Source organism: Mastigoproctus giganteus, chromosome 7 (assembly GCF_048544385.1).
Source record: "Mastigoproctus giganteus isolate SK-2022 chromosome 7, ASM4854438v1, whole genome shotgun sequence".
In the NCBI taxonomy this organism is placed as follows: domain Eukaryota; kingdom Metazoa; phylum Arthropoda; class Arachnida; order Uropygi; family Thelyphonidae; genus Mastigoproctus; species Mastigoproctus giganteus.
Window position 1 is genome coordinate 64,974,371 of NC_143581.1, and position 20,441 is coordinate 64,994,811.

The 20,441-nt window shown below is 37.1% G+C and overlaps 1 protein-coding gene across 6 annotated transcripts in view; it reads right to left on the reverse strand.

Annotated features, from left to right (window-relative positions):
• Positions 1 to 20,441, reverse strand: part of Prp4k (Pre-mRNA processing factor 4 kinase) — a 301,728-nt gene that overhangs the window by 88,310 nt on the left and 192,977 nt on the right. For all 6 annotated transcript variants that reach the window (XR_016547202.1, XR_016547200.1, XR_016547201.1 and 3 more), the window contains one exon: positions 13,915 to 14,062. Coding sequence is in view for 3 of the 6 variants with exons in the window: in XM_090377695.1 (XP_090233821.1) it covers positions 13,915 to 14,062 (148 nt within the window). In the remaining 3 variants the exon portion in view is untranslated. The remainder of the gene's footprint in view (positions 1 to 13,914; positions 14,063 to 20,441) is intronic.

Genomic DNA, 20,441 nt, shown 5'->3' on the forward strand with positions numbered 1-20,441 from the left:
CAACAAAAAACAAGATAACCTAACCCACATACCAAGAAGTAAGATTTAAAGATCTGCTCTGCATATTATTATTGTCTAAAAAGAATACTAAACTTAACTATAGCAGTAAGTCTTAATATTTAAGAGTATATGTTTTCAAATATCTTTCAATAAAGTCTAATTTACACAATATTTTAGCATTACTATTATTAGTGGCGATAAATAATGCAAGCTTATATAAGTGAGGATAAACTAGTACCCCTGATAATTTATGACAATCCCACACATTTTTTCTCTGACACTAAGCTCATCCATTCTTTTGAAATCCATTTAGATCTAACCCTTGAATAATATCGCTTATATGGTATAAAAAGCTTATTAGCTTCTATGATTACTTCCATGAATGCTTCCCAAAAGCTGCTGCTGATAATCAGATCAAGAGTATTGCACCCTCTTTTCGACTAACTAACATTTTGCTGAACAAAACATGTCATCCAAATAATTTAGAAAATTTCTGCTTCCGGTGTGAGTGACCAAAGCACAAGTTGCAGTTAATAGCTGAAAAGTTAAAATTCCCCATTATAAGATTGTAATTTACTGGCCCATCCTATTTGTCTCTTTAGTTGTTTGTTTTACTCACCAGTCAATTTCCTGTCCCTACATACTCTCATTTTTGTTTTCCCAGTGCTTACATTACACATTGCACCAAACGAACTCAATGATGCACTAGCCAACCATATCAACTGAGTGTGGTTCTTAACCAAGGGCATACCATTCCTCCCCCTCCTGTTTTTTCTGTTAATATTGTGCTCACATATTGAAATTTTGCATCTGTTATTTCTGAGCAACACCACATTTCTCTTATACCTCTAATTCCAGCAATTGATAACTTAACCAATACTTCAACTTCAAATTTATTCATTAGACTCATATCATTAATATAATAAAAAGCATGTAAAAGTAAGTAAAAGCATGTCTATTGGTGTTTTTATTAACTCCTACACAGCCCATGTAATTGCTAGTCCCAATGAAGGTAATGCAGGAATTCTTTTTGCTTCTGCATGTGGCTACTGGTCTATTAGTCTGTGTAAAGCCCCAAGCTAACAATTTTGGGAGGTGGGGGATACACAGACTAATATAATTCTCGCACCCCTACTATTGTTTTATATGTTCAAATGTTTGATAAATCATCAACAGGACACCTAGGAACTTCCTCACTGTCTATCTTACACTGCTCAGAGTACTTCATGTCAGCATGTATTGTAAATCTCAAACCCCTTTCTTCCTCTACTGTTCCTAATTCTTCCCTGCCAAGTATATAAGTTATTTTGGGGTTAATATTCTCATTTGCTGAATTAAAATATCTGTAACTTTTCTGACCATCCCTGAAGTTATCCAAGACATCCTGAAAGGGTGCTATTTGGCACTGATCATTAGCTAATCTTCATATTTATTTAAAAATATATATATTTAATTTAAAGCAAATTTTGATATCATGCCCTCTATCCATTCAACCATTTCACTGAAAAAAATGAGAAACAAAGGTGATTTCATTGCTGGGGATCCGCATTAATCACATTGCACTGCCTTCTGCCTTGCAGCCATGCTACACTGGAATCTTACTCGTGATCCCAACATGTTTCAGCTTATACAGTCACATCTCATGAGGGGCAAGTTGCTTTGCTAAAATCCATAAATAATGCTGAAAATTATTTCTCACATCTAGCTCACAAGTGATTGTGTCAAAATAACTAGGTTAGTTATACATGATTTTTCCTTAACAAAACTGTACTGTGTCCCCTTCACAATTCTATTTCTATCTAAATGTTTCTACATTGTGCCCTATGCACTGCCTACACGATTCTCCCTGCCAGTGAAGTTGCTCTGACTGTTGTGCAGTTACCCACTTTGCTTTTAGAACCACATTTACATATTGGCAATAATCACCCAAAAAAAAATAATAGATAAATTAAATTTAAAAATTTTTTATTTTATTTTATTTAAGTTAGTTCTATCCTTTTTTAATTTGACATTGGTATTTGGAAGTTTATATTTATAATGCAGCTTCCAATAAAAATTATAAATTTATATAATGCAGGTTCCATAAAAAGTTTACTTAAAATTTTTGTTATTAAGTCAAACAGACATAAAAGAATGATATTGTAACCATACCAATTTTTTTTTTGTCCTATGTGCCAAAACTGAAACCTCCGCAATGGTCACAAAGAGTTGTTTCATAGGTCTGCAGTTTTTGGAAGTTTATGACACAGCATCCAATAGTCCTTTTCTTGAAAGTTTGTTACAAGGTCAAATTTCATCCAGAAAATGGGCTACAGCAAATAGTTTCCCAAAAATAATTCTATGAGCTTTTATTATTATTATTAATATAACATTTTTTCCCTATGGGATTTTTTCCCACTCTCTGACAAGTACTGGTACCAAGCGCATGGGTGGGTGGTTGTGTCCAGTTACTATTATTATTATTATTACTTTTGGTCAAGGAACTCTGACTACCCTACAGTTGTTCATAATTGCCTCTTTCTAGAATTCCATGTAAGTGTTCTCTGAGAGGCCAATTGCTCTTCAGTTCTTATGAAGGTTTCTTTGTTATTTGGTTTTCAGGAGCACTTGCAACTAAGGCCATATTGCTCCTGGGATATGCAGTGGCCATTCCCTGACCTTTCCGCATCGTCCGTATTTGGTACTCGAACCCCGATCTAATCAAGAAGCATGTGCTACGCATTGCTGTTCTTGCCCACCAGGGTACGGAGGCGCTGAATTAAAATATCTGTAACTTTCTGGACCTCTTATGCACCACACCAGTGGTTGACACTGTGATTGCGATGGTCATTACTTATTCCATATGCCCCATTTTTTTTGACTTCCTGTCTTAGATCTGTGTACTTTCTAATCTTTTCCTCATAGGTTTTATGGAGATTGCTAGTGTTTCACTATCAAGTGGATGGCTTGACAGAGAATAGGATTATAGCGAAAAGGGTCTAGCCATTTCAATATGCTGTTACTAGCAGATGCATAAACCTTGAAGGGATCTTCTTACCAAGAGAGGCTTAAGTTCTGCAAATTGCAGTGGCTAGAGACTAGGCACCTGCAAGGTGATCTGATTGAGGTGTATAAGGCCTTGAATGGGTTGAGCATGCTGAATTCTGATGGGATTCTTCCACTTGTTCAGATTATGAACCTAAGGGGGCATAAATTCAAATTGAGGAAAGACAGATGTAGAATAGATGTGTGGAAATTTGCCTTTAGCCAGCGGGTGGTTAATTGCTGGAACAAACTTCCATCTGTCGTTGTGGAAGTTGATAGGTTAAATAAATTTAAGGAGGAACTGGACAAACATTTAGAGGGAATTGTCATGTAAAAATTTTTTTTTTTTTTTGGCTGATGCTGCATAAGCTCATATGCTTGCTTTCTTGCATCACATGCCACTATTACTACTACTACTAGACCCAAAATCTAGTTTAGACCAGACGTGTACATGATAGATTCAGAGTAAAATGAAGAATGACCTGTACCCCAATTTTTTGAGGAGATGGCATGCAGGAGGTTCAGTGCTGGACTTCTTGTGTACTTTGTCTGCAGTTGATGGATGCATTGGAGGAATTTCAACTTCTTATCAAGTACAGGCATCAGGAATTTTGTCTCAGGAGGCTACAGAATGGCAATTTGTCTGAACTTTAATTCTGGATAAGGGTAAAAATTTTGATATTTATATATTTGTATTTCAGGAAAGATTTTGATACCGTTACACATAAAAGACTGCTGCACAAATTGAAGCAGTGTGGCAATGAGAGCAAGTTACTGCTAAATACAAGTTTCTGTTTTTATTAATGATATTGAAGGTATATCAGGCTAAATGTCTAAGTTTGCAGATGATACGACAAGTTGGCAGGATGGTTAATGACAACATGCTACTGCAAAAAGATCTAGAAAACTTAGGCAGAGGGGCTGAGAAATGGCAATTGAAGTTTAACATTGATAAATGGAAAGTACTGCATACGGACAGCAGTAATCCCAGAGTAACATACTAACTATGGTACTACACTCACAGCAGTGGAAAATGAAGAATACCTGGGGATAATTGTGCAGACAGGCTGCCAGGACAGATCACAAGGTATTGTCAATGACATATAGGAATTAACAAACAAACAAACAAGGTTTGTTTGTTTGTTATTTGGTTTTCAGGAGCATAGCAACTAAGGCCGTATTGCTCCGGGGATATGAAGTGGTCATTCCCTGACCTTTCCGCATCCTCTGTATTTGGTGGTCACGGGCTTGAACCCTGGTCTAATCAAGAAGCGTGTGCTACGCACTGCTGCTCCTGCCCACCTGGCTATGGAGGCACCTCCTAGCAAGGATAAGGAGGTAATTAACCCATTGTATAAGGCAATGGTCAGGCCACATCTTGAGTACTGCATACAGGTCTGGAGGCCTTATTTTAAGCAGAATATAGAATGGATACAGAAGGACAACAAGATTGGTAAGGGGAACAAAGGAGTGCTCTTACCACAAAAGGCTTCAGCTCTCCAAATTGCAGCATCTGTAGACTAGGCACCCGTGAGGTGATCTGATTGAGGTGCTTAAAGCTCTGAATGGAGTGAGCAAGCTTAATGCTGATCAGATTTTTCATCTTGATCAGACTACATGCATGACGGGGCATAAATTCAAATAGAGGAACGGATGGTTGAGAATAGATTTTTTTTGGAAGTTTGGCTTTAGCCAGCAGTGTTGATTATTGGAACAAATTTCCATGTGTTGTAGTGGAAGTGAATAAATAGCTTGAATAAATTCAAGGAAGAAGTAGACAAAATATTGGAGGGGATGGATAGGTAAAATGGGTAGGGGATTTTTTTTTTTTTGGCCAATGCTGTATAAGCTCGCTTTCTTGCATCATTTGCCTCTACTAATACTAATATTAAAAAAAGACCACCATTTATTTGGGGAAAGGAGGAGACTGCCTATTTACAAAAAAGAGAGGGGGGGGGGGCACCTCATACAGACTTGACATAAGTGGTTCAACATAAAATTTTTAATAGAAACTGAAAGGTGCCGCCTAAGACCAAAGTTATAAATGTCTCTTACATTCTAAATCTCCAAGCCATGTCATATTCTCTTTCCATAACAAAGAACACTGACAGCATGTGCTTGCATTTCAGAAAATGCATCTTGGATGGATGTTTCCAGATAGATTAAATGGTTAAGAGTTCCTACGGAAGCCACATTGTGTCCTGAAAAGGCCATTAGCTTCCAAATACCACAAGAAAAAAACACTGATCATTTTTTCAAGGATCTTGCACAAGCAGCTATTCAGAGCAATAGCATGGTAACTGTTCAAGATTTCTGAGTCCTTTTTTTTTTTTTTTTTTTTTGTCTTCTGTTCATCACTACAACAGATTCTATTGTAGAGATAAAGCAGGAGGGCCAAATATTCTGTGAAAGATATTTAATCCTCTCATAATGGATATCATCTGTCCCAAAGGTGGTGCTCATAAGCACTGAAGTGCTACTTTAAGTTCCTGTTCTGTGAAAGGCTGGTTGTAGGCCTTAACATTGTTGGAAGACAGCTCCACTTGCTGTTTTTCATGTTTTTGTTTCAGGGCCATAAACAGTGGGGGCATGCAGTATTTCAGCAGGTACATTAGCAAGTGCATCAGCCCAGAGTGAGGTAAACTGCACATTTATTATGTATGAGAATCAGTGAATGTTCTTATGTGTATTTTCTCTTCATTTTCAAGATGTTTCCCAAGCAGCCTTAGGGTGGGTCACCTTGGTGATGGTGGATATGGAGTTGACCCAAGACCCTTGACTCTGAAATTACGTATTAGCTTTGGTATGTGCAGGTGTAAAGGCTACCAGGTTATCAACTGGGCTATGCAAGTGATGAACATACCATATGTTCATCACTTGAATAGCCTATGGCATGTAATCCAAGTTCATTCTAGTAGATGATCCAAGTTCCTATCAAGATTCTTTTCTTTGTTCCCAACATAAGGAGTGTAATGACTTCAAACTAAAACTTGGCATATTACTTGGTGTAAAGTAGAAGAATTTCTACTGTTGGCTGCCACAGAGACAAATAAAATTAGGGACTGACTCATCAGGGACTCAAGAGCTAGTGACCTTCCTGGTGATGCACCCTCAATTTGGACTCCAGAACAGAATAGTTAATGAGGATTTAGTTTTATTAAGAAAACAGGTTACACTATTAGCAAAATGAATAATATTCTTTAAAATAAGTAGATACCAGATAAGACTGGATATATTCTCTCACGGCTGACCACTCACCAATCCCTACTCTAACAGAATCAAATGCTGTTGATTGGTCAATTCAACACGCAAGCACAAGGTGTGAAAAGTATCAATTTCAAATAAATCGTGTTTTCTAAGACAGTGTTCTGCAACCAGTGTGCCGCCACAAGATGACAGGTGTGCCACGAACTTTGCTGAAGCTGTATATCTATAAATAATACTATACATATTGAGATTAGAAATTGACAACTAAAAACCTTTACTTATTGTAAGAAATTAACTGCACATTATTTAATCCCAATTATAGTTTTTATATGCTTGTAATGCTACTCATTGTTATATGTCAAGTAATTTTTCGGAAACACAATGTTGTATATGTGGGACAGTAAATTATTTTTTGCGTGAGCATCCAACGCTTGCTTTCTAAAGTATGTGCTGTTCCTTAAAAGTGTAAAGATTAGCAAAACATCCCCCTTATTTTGTTATTTTATTGGATTGTTTTGATTCATCTTCCGATGAATGTACAAAAGGAGCTAACAGATCTGAAGGCAGACAACATTGCGATTAAAACATCGCGAAGTGCAGTTGGACACATTTTGGTTGTCAATAAGGAAAGAATAGCCAGCTAGCTCCAAGATGGCAATTAATGTGTTATTATCATTTTTGACTACCTGTTAGTGTGAACTTGGCTTTTCAACCTTCACTGAGATTAAAATATCAGAGGGAGAGACTCAGTTCCACTGATAGAGAAATGAGTCTTACTTTGTCAACAATTCCAAAACGCATCAGCCATCTATGTTTAGCAAAGCAGACACAAGTATCACACTGAAGGTGTGCGTAGTTATTTGGTTTAATACTAATAGAATTTTTTTTTTTTTTTTTTGCTTTGCTTTGCTTTTGTACAATGATTTAAGGTTCATAAAATGCTAATATATGCATGAGCCAATTTCTGTTGATTCACTGGAATAATAATTGATTTTATTGTGACTTATAGCATATTTATATTAACACTGCTGTAAACTAAGCTTTTTGGGAGATTAACAATTTGATGTGCCATGATGTGTGTCACAGATAACTTAAAGCGTGCCGCAAAGAGAAAAATGTTGGAGAACACTGTTCTAAGAGATTAGTAATAGTATACATGAACATATGAAAAATTTAAAGCCAAGATTTGAAAAGTCAAGTCTCTAAGGAGACATTTCTGAAATAGTTTTATAAGAAAGATCAAGAGGGCAACTAGACACCAGTCCTTCCATGCAAGGGAAAGGAATCTTTCTATACAAAATCAATTAAATAACAATGTTAATGATCTGATTCCCAACTCTTTTAACATCTTCCAGAGTACAGATATCTAATGTTTTTCAAAGTCATTTCAAATAACATGCCCACTTATTTATGAATTGTCTTGAAATCTTCCTCCTATAGGTGCTGCCATCCATTAGATTATTATTCCTAGTAACTGTAGACACAGTGTATAATAAATGGCAGCAGAAAATAAATTCAGAGGAACAGTAGGAGATTTGTCAGCCATTGTTGCCTGATTTCAGTTTACAAAATTCAAAAATTGATGAAATAGAATGAAGTGATACATAAATAGATACAGAAGATAGTACTACTACTACTACAACAACAAAAACAAACAAAAAAATAAAATAAAATAAATAATTAACAAGCTATGTTAAATTATTTAAGATTTTTCTGCGATTTAAAAAAAATTCTAATTGATTTTTGACACTTTTACTCTAGTGTTGGAAATAGTCAAAATAAGAACGTGTTAGTATTTTAAAACATTTTTGTACAAAGTTTTTATTTTTATGAATTTCCAAAATTTCATGAAAAACTCACTCCACAGAGCCCATCATTAGTGGAAAACTCACTGCCCAGGGAAAAAAAACTTGACAAGAAAACTTACTCTAGAAAGAATTAACAACCAAAAATCTTTACAGGTAGAGGTGGAGAAGTTTTTGAACAAAAGAAAGTAGAAAATGTTTAATCTTTTTAGCTGAAAAGCTGATGAGGCACGTGCAAGCCATTCGATGAATTTCTTCAGATGGAGATCTCAGCTTAGTGCTAAAATAGCTTTTGCTTTATTTTGAGGCAAGTTCTCCAATGTATGACAGCCGACTGGACAACAAGATTATGGTCAGATCAATGAGAAACTGCATAAAATCCCATGGGAAGACAAAGTACAAGAGCAACCAAAATATTTAGGAACGCATAGGAAAATGAAAGCCACTTGCTGCTTGAATCACTCAACATTTAATAATGAGGAAATTATTTTTTGTTTGTTAGAGATGCAAAAACAAAATAAAAGGAGGAACAGTGACTTGAAAGGATGGGTATAACCTAAAAGCAAGCATGTTTCACTTCTACTGGAAAAACAATTATAAATTCAATTAAAGGTCAGTTTCATGTAGAACAGCTTTTTATACTATCTCTTCAGAAGGGGGCAGTTTGTTCAAGTACATGACTGGGAGGATACAAGTTGATATTTGCTATTAATCACCCTAATTTTTCACAAGATTATTTTAACATAAATAAAAAATGAATTTTCTGTTCATACACTGGAAAGGCCACAAAGACAGAATACAAGAACATCACATGGGATTGACCTACTAAGCTCAAATGCACATACATGTGAAAACTGGTCCATATGCATGCCAAGTGCTTACATGTCTTCAGTGTTATGTAAAAATATAGTAAAACATGTATCCTACATAATTTCTATATAAAATGTTGTTTCTCTGATATTTGTCTACTCTTTGGAGGGTTTGGGTCTTTATTTTTTGGACATACTTCATAAATCAAACTTTTAAACTGTTTTAATATTTGGGTGCAAGTTTTCACAATAATCAAAAAAACCATGAATGTCAAATATCACAAAGTATTATACTGTTGGCAGTTACAGTATTAGGTTTTGAAAAGAATGCAGGAATGACCTATGCTATAAAAATATACAAATTTCTTTAGCGTATAAGACATTTTGTTTTTAAGAAATTAAACATTTTATTTGAGAATACTCACAAAAAAGAATTATTTCGGACTAAACCTTATAACAAACTGATTTTCATTTCATTTGTGATTACTCCATATTTCTTAATCTGGCTGTGGTCGATTGGTCAAATGACATGCAACCCTCAAAAATAATGTTCCTGCTTTAACTGTTAATCAATGATTAAAAATCTGAAAATTTTTTCTACCTTCCTAAGTATAGTCAAACTTTTACTGCAACCATTTCTGAAATAATTTTCTTACGATTTTCATGCAAGAGCCTGTCATGTGACACTCAACACCATCTTTGCAACTATCTAGCTTTCTCCTAGAAGAGTAGCATGGTATCAGACAAGTGCCACAACTGTGTTTGTCTACAGTTTCAGGTTTTAATTGTTTTTCTTTACCTACTAGTTCAATAAACATATACGCCATACTTTAGATGTTCCTGAAACATTTATTGTTTTCACATGGTGAAGACTGGAATACAAAACCTGATATTCTCTCAAAATGCAAGAAGTAAGATACGAGTTTAAAATTTTAAGGGTATCGAATACATATAATTTTTATTTTTTAATAGTATTTTAATAATATTTATGCAAAATACAAATAAGCATGTACATATTTGAAATGTCGCACTATTAACAGTTTTTTAAAACCAGAAAGTGAAAGAGAATAAGTTAGTTGGTTGATTGTTTTGGGTTTTATTGGCGCATCAGCGACTAAGGCTATAATGTGCCAGAACCAGGTCATATAAAAGAGATTTATATTTCAGCAACCTAAAAAATTAGGTCACTATGCCAAGATGTACAAGGTCTACAAAGTAACCACTAATAAACTTCTCAGGGGAGAGGTAATTTCAACCACCATAACACCACAGGGAGATGCTACCAATTCTTGGGAGGCATCTGTTAACAATATTTTGGACGGAACCTTCCACCCTCATGTAGACCCACAGACACCCCAACAAATCAAGATGTGCACAGAGAATGACGACTACCGAACAGAAGACAGGGAACCGGATTTCACAATAGAGGAACTACAAGCGGCTGCGCACCTTATTAAAAGTAAGAAATGTCCGGGTCCGGACCTCTTGGAGCCCGAAATCATCAGGAAGGTGGTGGAGATAGCCCCTGACATGCTACTGAACCTCTTCAATCTATGTCTCCAAACTGGAACCTATCCGAAGGACTGGAAAAAAGCAAATATTAAACTCATAATTAAAAACCCGACAAAACCACCAGACCAACCAACTTCCTACAGACCAATAGCCCTACTAACAGTCTGCAGTAAACTCTTGGAATGACTCCTGTTAACCAGAATACAGGCTCACTACCTACAGGCAAACCTAATGTCCCCAAACCAGTACGGCTTTAGACCGGGAACGTCGACTGTAGATGCCCTGAAGAACGTCCTTGCACGTGCAGCTGCCACAGAAAACAAATATTTCCTGGCTATCTCTATCGACTTTGCTGGGGCGTTCGACACCCTTTGGTGGCCGAGCGTCCTGGCCCGGCTCCGGGGGAGTGGGATGCCAGGCAACCTCTATCGAGTAATCGAAAGCTACCTCTCCAGTAGACTCATCATGGTGACTGCTTCATATAAAATACTCACCAGAAAAATCAACAGAGGCTGTCCACAAGGCTCCGTTTTAGGACCTACGTTATGGAACATCGTTTTGGATGAATTCCTAAATACCGATATTGGAGAGGCGTCTTCAAAAGCCTTTGCAGATGACCTCATCCTGATGATAGAGGGAAACAGCAGAATCCAGCTGGAAAGAAAGGCAAATCATGCCCTTAAAATCCTACAAGAATGGACCAATATCCACTTCCTTAGGATCTCTGCAACCAAAACGGACTCCACTCTCCTTAAGGGTGCCCTAGATTACAGGAGACCCCCACAGATTAAGATTGATGGTATCACATTACGACTGTCCAAGTAACTTAGATACCTGGGAGTAATACTGGACCCCACTCTCTGCTTCCAGGCACACTTGAAATACATCCGTAAGAAGATACGGGGCTATACAGCCCTTGTTACCAGAGTCGCAAAAAGGGATTGGGGATTGAAAAAGAAGACCCTCAAGCTGTTTTACAAAGCCGCCTTCCTGCCGATAGCTACCTATGCTTCCGGAGCTTGGTACCCCAAAGTCACCATGGCTGTAAATCGCAGAATCCTCGACTCTATCCATAGAGCCATGCTGCTCGCCATAACCCGGGCCTGCAGAACAGTTAGCACCCACGCGCTGCAGGTGCTGGCGGGAACCCTACTTTTAGACCTCGAAGTAGCTAAATGTGGAGTATTATATGAACTCTCCAAGGGAAGAGCCTGCACCTTCGCCGGCTTCAACGCAGATCCTACCACAAATCGTTTGACTGAGAAAAAGAGACTTGCAAATCATCTCATGCAAACCTGGCAAACCAGATGGGAGAATTTCCCAAAGGGAGAAGTCACCAAACGATTCTTCCCCAACGTTGGAAAACTCTATCCAATGGCTCCAGCATGGTTCACGCCGGGACTACACGCGACCTTCCTGCTAACAGGACATGGTGCCTTTAAGGCTAAACTTACAGCCCTGGGCATTACAGATGACCCTACTTGCTGCTGTGGAGAGCTGGCACCACCTCATGCATGAATGCCAGCTTTATGATGACCTCCGCTTCCAACTCATCACTCGGATCACTTTTTTGCCCAGAGATAGAGAACAACACCTCCTGGACGGGAGACAGAAATATATTGCCTTCTCAAAGTTCGCTGAAGCCCTGTACAGAAGAAGACGGGACCTGAATGCACATTAGCCACATAATGGCTAGAAGCCAAAATGTGCATAACACCAAAGATGGACTACTAAGCAACCATGAAGATAGACAAAAAATCTGAATGAAGGACGAATAGCAGCTGTTCTGGTGGCTTGAGCCAAGCACTAGCCTGGCTCTCCTTTAATACCCCTTCCTGGCAGGAGGACGAGATGACCAGTCGCCTCACCCCCTGCTACCCCACCTTTCCTTCTGGTGAGGCATGGGCATGCCTCACTGACCACCTGGGGGAATCTCTTCTGTGTCCCCCATACTTCTGCCTTTTCCCCCCAACCTTCTTCCTCCCCTCCCCCACTCTATCTATACACAACGCGAGCGCCCTACACACTAAATTTAATCTAGCCGAAAAATAATCTTCGCCCAGTCTCGGCCTAATTATCCTACGCAATGCCCTACTCCTGCCATATGAATGCATGCACACGTGCTGTATGCAAACATCCAAAGTAATTACGATTGCATGGATGCGTATATATTATGTATCACTTGTGTATATGTGCATATATGTGTATGTGTACATAAGTTTTTTTTTTTTTTTTTAGGTCCTAGCTGCCGAAATCTCAGGAAATTAAGAGGCAGGACCTGCCAGAGTAAATCTTAGTCTACTGGTATTTCCTGGTCTGCCTCCACGGGGCGAAGGTGGGGCACGCTGGGCTCCAGCGGCTAAATGACCAGATGAACAACGGTACACGACATTACAAAGGTACAATACCCACACATTTTTAAACCTCTGGCATTCCCAGGAAACTGGTACACCCACAAAGAAAGCAACGCGGAGATGGGGGAAACCCCTGGGGCCGCATGACAACAATGTACCTTACACCTTATGCCAAGATGTATAGAAATAAAGATATGTAAAATGCTTATAAAGACGGTAACTTTTAAATATGTGTAAAAATATTTAAACATTTTAAATAACTAAAAACAGCTGATAAATTTGCATTGTTGGATAAAATCTGACTGAGTGTATAAGGCTCCGTCATATGGCTAAAAGCAGTAAAATATAGACGACGTTCGTGCCTGTAAAGTGAGCACTCGGATAAAATATGTCTTACTGTTAAAAAGGTGTCACATTGCTCACACATAGTAGTGTCATCCACCCTCAACAGGAGTGAATGAGTAAGATGACTGAAGAGAATAAGAAACTGATGTTTCTATATTATGTTTAAAACATTTTTTTTGTAAAATTTTCAACCAAATTATTCCCCCCCCCACCAAAATAAAAGGTGCAAAGCACATAGCATGCTTCAATATTTTAAATTTAAATTTTTTATTAAGACTTAAAAAGTACAGTAATTACACAATGCCGCAGTAAGATATAAGTTGCTAATGCCCCTTAAATCCAAACGACTTCGTTTGCATTATAAAAGTAATGGAAAGCTGTATAGTTGACTACAAAAATTTATAATATTATTTATCGATTTGATAAGGATTAACATTAATTATAATGTAGAGGGCAAACTTCTTAAGTGATTTCGCATCCACGTTCTGTAACTGCGATACTCCAAATCCAGAATTTGTGCTTTCAAAATAGAAAATTTTCAAAGAACACTTTAACTGAAATCACAGTAACACATTAACTCTATTTACGGTCGATACTGCACATATATGCATGCACACAAACACAGCCTCTCTACGCAAGTATAAGTACCCTTCCTATGATGTGGACTTGTGTTGTAACATGAAAAGTAAGAAAAAAATAAAATAAATAAATAAATTCTAGCAGTAACTACAATATAGAAAAATTTATGCCTCAATACTTTAACAAATGTAAAAAATTCAAAAATAAATAATAAAGCTATTATATAACTGGAGGGGAAAAAATCTAAAACTTCACTGTTACTGATGAGACAATACTTACATTACTTCATTATTACGAATGATCTTTACTGCAACATCTTGATTGCCTCTTGCCATATCTCTTGCTCGTATAACATTACTGAACACACCCTGGCCTGTATATCCATAAACTGTATACCTGTTGTCTAAAACCTCTCCTATACGAACACCTGAATGGATGAGTCAAAATTCAAAAATATGCTTATTAAATATGAAAACAACATTCTGCAGGCATTATTAACACATGATATACTTTAAGCAATGGTTTCTAATTCTAAACCACCAGACACAGTTTTTAAAAAATTCTGTTTGTACTCCATCAAACCATTTTTATTAAATAATAACTAACTTTTTTCCCCCTCATTTTCTCTATTTTATTTATATATATATAGATATGAGTACATCATAAAAAATGACAGTAGTACAAAACTTATTAAATGAGATGACATAGCTTTCTTTGCTGAAACTATGCTCTAAATTTCAAGTTCAGAGGTAGGCAGATTTGAGCATAGAGCAGCTTCCATGTTCATAAGATTCCTGTATTTCAGTGTTATATAAAGCAGCTGGGGAAAGCCTGCTCAGGTAAATATGTGGGCAATACTTACAAACATAACATAATAATTAGCGAAGTCTATGTTTTGCATGCCCTTGATGATCTTTTAAATTTTCTTTTAATTCTTTTCTTGCCTTCCCTCATATCAATATTATTTTATTAAAGTAGAAAAATTAAGTTTTGATTGCAACGCAGCTTTATACTGCTGATAACTGTATTTTTTTTTATTAATAAATTATATTTTGTTATTGTTTATTCATATAAAAAAAGCTAAACATTTGATAATGAATAAATGATGACTTTTCATTCCACTGACCTTTAAACGTTACTCTTTTCAAATATTGAAAAAATTTCAAAGTATGAGGTATATGCAGGACTGTGAGGGAGTGCGGAGTGCACAAAAATTTGTTTGCATACAGACGCTAGTGAGGTTAGCATCAACCCTGTAAATCAAAAGTCTAATTTCATAATCACAGCATCCATTTACTTCGACTTTAAAAAATGACTATGGCTCTCCCCAGTATGCCCATCATACAAACTGCCATCAGACAAATATGCCACCAAACTTGTCATGAAAAATCAACAAAGCACTTGCTCATAAAAGACATTAAAGATATGTTAATTTTAAGAATGCACTTAATAAAAATTGACCACTTTTGCTGACTGCACTGCAGATTGATTTTTCTAACATCCTTCTCTTCTTTCTTCCAATGATTCCCAATATATCACCAATGAGTCAATTTTACATTTTGGATAATACCTCAAAATATGAACAGAGTCTAATATACCGTTCTGAAATTTCAGACATCCCATCAGCACTGGCACTCACACACGATGACCATCAAAATTCATTTACAATTATGAAATTATTTAAAGTATTAAAAATAGCTTTACTAATATTAACAATGACAATTACACATTAGCAATGACTGGAAAACAGAAATCTTCATTAATTGCACTACCAAAATCATACCATATCAATGGTCAGTCAGCTCTTAGAAACATCCATATGTTCACCTACTTGTAAAGAATAATATTCAATTTTATGTATTTATCTTTTAATAACTAATTTTTAACATTATTATTCAGGTCCTCAATTCACCCCTTCACTGTTTGTTGATTAATGAAATCAAACTGAAATAGAAGTTGATAGCTTAAACAGATTCAAGGCAGAACTAGACAAACATTTGGAGCAAGTGGATGGGTGAAATGAGAAGGGTGTGTGTGTGTGGGGTTTTTTTTTTTTTTTTTTTGGCTGATGCTATATAAGTTTGCATTTTTGCATCATGTTCCCTTGCTAATGATAATGCTAAATTATAAATTTCTGCTGCTGTCTCCTCCAAACTTCTAGATGTAATACTTCAGCAGCAACACAGAATTATTTCTTCTGTTATTACATTGCAGTTTTCCTATCTTTGCAATCAGTACAGATAATGGAAACATTGGTACAAGCAACCAGCATTTTCCTTATCAATCAACATTATATTATATAATTTTAGTACGGATTTCTGTTCTGTATAAAGTTCTAGTTGTCTCTATGAAAATAATCAGCAGGACCGTGCATTCTTTGCTTAATTTGTAGATGCCGAAAAAGTTTGCTATTATCTGATTCACTTTCATCAGATAATATACTGATATCTGTGCATATATATAACACCATTGGAATGAGAAATGATTTAAAGTGAATATTTAATGCAATATAATAATGACAGATTAGTTGTAGTTCCATAACAACCAAATCAGCAATATTTAACACTTAAATATAATACAGCAAACTTGTAATATGCAAACTCATGCATACTAAATATTAAAAAAGAGACTCCAAGCATCAAGAATAGATATGATAATATAAAAGTCTTAATGAAAGAAGAGGGAGCAATTAATTTTATCAGATAAAACTAAAAGAGCAATAAATAAATTAAAAAGATAAAACTACAAAATAACAATATAAAAGTACTAAAATATAAGCAGATTTTTGGAAGTGTGTCATCATATTTCAGATTGCAATCTGAAATATGATAGCATGGAATACATTCGTTTAAAACATTTGCAACAATCAAATGTCCTGATGTGATCTCGTATGGATTGTATGCATCTGGTATAAAAAAACAAAAAAACGGTTAAGGGAAGAAACACACATGCATACATCCAAAAATAAACAAATAAGAATATGGAGGGGCATAATACAGCATAATGGCTGTGTTATAAGAAATCTGCCATCACTCATCATAATTTGGTCCTTGAGGTTGTCACAGACATTCTCTCAGATATGCCAGACAACCTGTACTTGCTAACTGGGAGTCTAAAACGCCGATGGAACTGATATTCGGGTGACACTCAAGTCAAGGGGATCCAATTTCGGCGAAGTCCAGATGGTCTGTGACAGCCAAATCCTCTGCTTGCACCTTCATGATGATGGGACTGTTGGTAATCCTGGGTATAAGCCCCATGCACAAGCACACTATGAGTGACCACCCAGGTGTGAACCAATGTAAGCAGAGGTCGAAGTATGGCACCAATACTGCATGGAGGAATGCCACCCCTCTGTGTTACCAGGCAATACTAGGTGGTAGATGACTCTTATCAACTAGTGCAATACCACCACTTTGCTTATTGAAGGCTTGAAGTGATGAACCCATGTTTAGTCTCTAGAGCTAAGTTGCCTTTTGGTTTGCACAATACATGGTCGGTAATATCTTCAAACCTTTAAAGCAATGGTTTTCAACCGGGGGAGGCCACAACAACATTCCAGGGTGTCACGTAATTTGGGTTTAAGTTTAGTCTCCAGAGCTATGTTCCGGTCAATCCTTCCCCATCTCTTCCATCATGCAGTATGACTGATGACTTTTGAGGTTATGATGAACATCATGGAGAGATCTAATCTTCCTTACATTTTGAGGGTACAGCACTAAAACGGAGTTCACAGGCCGGCCACTAGTTAGTACAATGGACCGAACCTATTGGTGACTTTTTAGACTTCCGGATCAGCTAGTGTATAATCTTGCTACCTCTACTCAGCCAGATAGTGACTGGAGGGAGTCCAGTCACTATCTGGCAGAGTAGAGGTAGAGTCTGAGTAGTGTGTACGCGGCTGGCATTGTTGAGGCCACGTTATGTCAAGGATCTGGGTATATTCTTACCATGTGTACACCATATCCAAAAATTTCATTACTTCATATAGCATGTCCTCCCCACTTTTTCTTACTATTGAATACACCACGAATTGTCAAACTAATAGAGTAAGCTTATTTTCAAAAGGATCTAAACCTCCCAAACACTTCCTAGTTTATTTCACAAATATACGTGGTCTCAATTCTAATCTCAACGATGATGTCCATTTCCATTTGCAGTCTGCCAAACTCCATGGACTTTTTTGACAGAATCTCAGTTATCGGTTGATTCAACTACTGCTCATCTCAGTTGCCCAAATTATTCGCTGTATGATTAATTTTGCCTCAAAGGTGGTACTGGTGCATATGTTCATTCTGATATTCCCTGCCAGAGACCTGGTAATTTGGAATCTCCTCTTTTCGATCTTCTCTGGCATAAAATCTCTCTACCACATTCTGTCAAATTCATCTGTTGCCCTTACTGTTCTCCCAACTCCACTAATCACTTGGAGCTCTTCGACTTCTTCTCTTTGCAACTTGACTTTCTCCACTCCAACTTTCCTAACAGTGAGGTAATTTTCCTTGGTGATTTTAATGTTCATAATTCCAGCTAGCTTCCATTTTTCTATTCACACCGACCCAGCTGGTCGAGATGCAGAAGCTTTAGCAATTACTAATGACCTTGCACAGACTGTTCATTTACCTACAAGAATACTGGACAATCCTAACCATACAGCCAACATTGATCTTTTTTTCTTCTCACAAACAACCCTTCTAAGTACACGGTCGAATTGAGTGGTGCTTTAGGCACTTCAGATCACAACTTGGTGATTGTCTCTTCTCCAATGCAGCCTTTATCTCATGGCTATTCCCAACCTCGTGTTGTTTGGCATTACAAGAATGCAAAAGGGATGACCTGTGAGATTTCTTTTCTTCTTTTCCTTGGTCAGACTATTGTTCCAAAACTTCTGATGTCAACGTTTGCTCAGACTGTCAGCGAAATTATTCTTATAGGAATGGAATCCTTTATCCCACACTCCATTTTAAAATCTCGTCCTAAATAATATCTAAACCTTGATTTTCCAATAAAAGTGCTAAGGCCATTCAGGAGAAGAATGTTGTATATCGTAATTGGCTTGTTTCCAATTTTTCAGTTTCATTTTCTGCCTACACCACGCGACAATTGTAAAGCAACTATTAATCAGCCCAAACTAGATTTTGAACAGGCTAAGATTAGAAAACTTGCTTCTTGCCCTAATGGTAGAGGAACATTGTGGTCTCTCGCCAAAGCTATTGGCCGCAACTTTTGTCCATCTCTGTCAAAACCAGATGGTTCTGTTGTCACTTCGGCCAAGGATAAAGCCGACCCGTTAGCATCCCATTTTTCTTCCAACTCATGTATTAATGATCTTGGCAAAACACCTCCCACCATTCCCATCCTCCTGTGGTCTTCCATCAAAAGGATGTGAGAGAAGGATTTTGACGAATCGTGATGCTAAGAAAGCTCCAGGTCCTGATGGTATTTCTCCACTTGTTCTCAAAACCCGTGCTTGTGAACTTACTCCTGTCCTTTGCTGCCTTTTTTTCACTTTCTTATGCCAAAAGTGTTTTTCCTTCTGCTTGGAAATTTGCTCATATCCAGCCAGTTCCTAAAGAGGGTGACAAATCCCGTCCAATTATCTTCTCATTGCAATTACTTCTACTCTTTCTAAAGTAATGGAGAAATCAATTAACCACCAACTCTTAAACTACCTAGCAACTTTCCGCCTGATCAACGATCGCCACTATGGATTCCATCAGTGTCGATCCACTGGTGATATTCTGGCTTATGTTACCCATCTATGGACAGATTCAATGGAAAAGTTTAGTTTTCTTGACATTTCAAAGAATTTTAATTGTGTTTGGCATAAAGGCCTTTTAAATAAGCTTCCATCTTGTGGTTTGCAAACTGATTTTTGTAATTGCAGTTTTCTTTCTGACCACTTATTGCTTGGGATGCTAGATGGGCCTCTGTTTTAATTTCTCCAGTAATGCTAGTGTTCCCCAAAGTGCAGTTTTTTCTCCCACTCTTTTCCTCTTGTATATTAATAACCTTCTTCTATTGACCGGAAATCCTATCCATAGTTTGGCTGATGATAGCACATTGCAGTCCACCTTCCAGTTTGAGAAACCTTGCCCTGCACACACAGCTTCAACTTCTCGAATATCCACTACCAATCCTTAAATGCTAATCTCCAGTTAATTTTCCAGTGGGGGAAAGACAAGTTAGTTGATTTCAATCCTTCTAAAACTCAGTCCTGTCTTATATCTCACAAAAAGGATTCTTCTGCTCCTATGCTTATTTTCGATGACTGATGTCTAGGCAAGATTATACATGTCTATTGGGGATTACCCTGACTTCTAATCTCTCTTGGCACAAGCATTACAAATAATCTCCCAAAACCTCTCTCAGGCTTCTAGATTCCATTCAGAAGAGAGCAGTTAGGTTAATTAATGAGTCATCTCTAATAGAGTCTCTCCACTCTATCTCATAGATATAATGTTTCTGCTGCATGCCTTTTCTTCAGATACTTCCATGGTCACTGTTCTTCTGAATTGGCTTTATAATTTCTGCTCTCTCTCTTTCAAAACAGTCCGAACACATGCTGCCACCAGCCAACATCCATTTATTGTCCATCTTCAAACTCACAGAACCAACTTTTCACCTTCCTTGTTTATTCATTCAACTGCCGTTTACTGCAACAAACTTCCTTCATACTTTTTTCCTGAAAATTACAGTCTACAGAAGTTCAAGTCTAATGTCAACAAGTATCTTCATTCATCTTCTCATTCAGCCCATGCATGGTATTAAGTACAGTCAGTCCTCGTATAACACGTGTTTACACT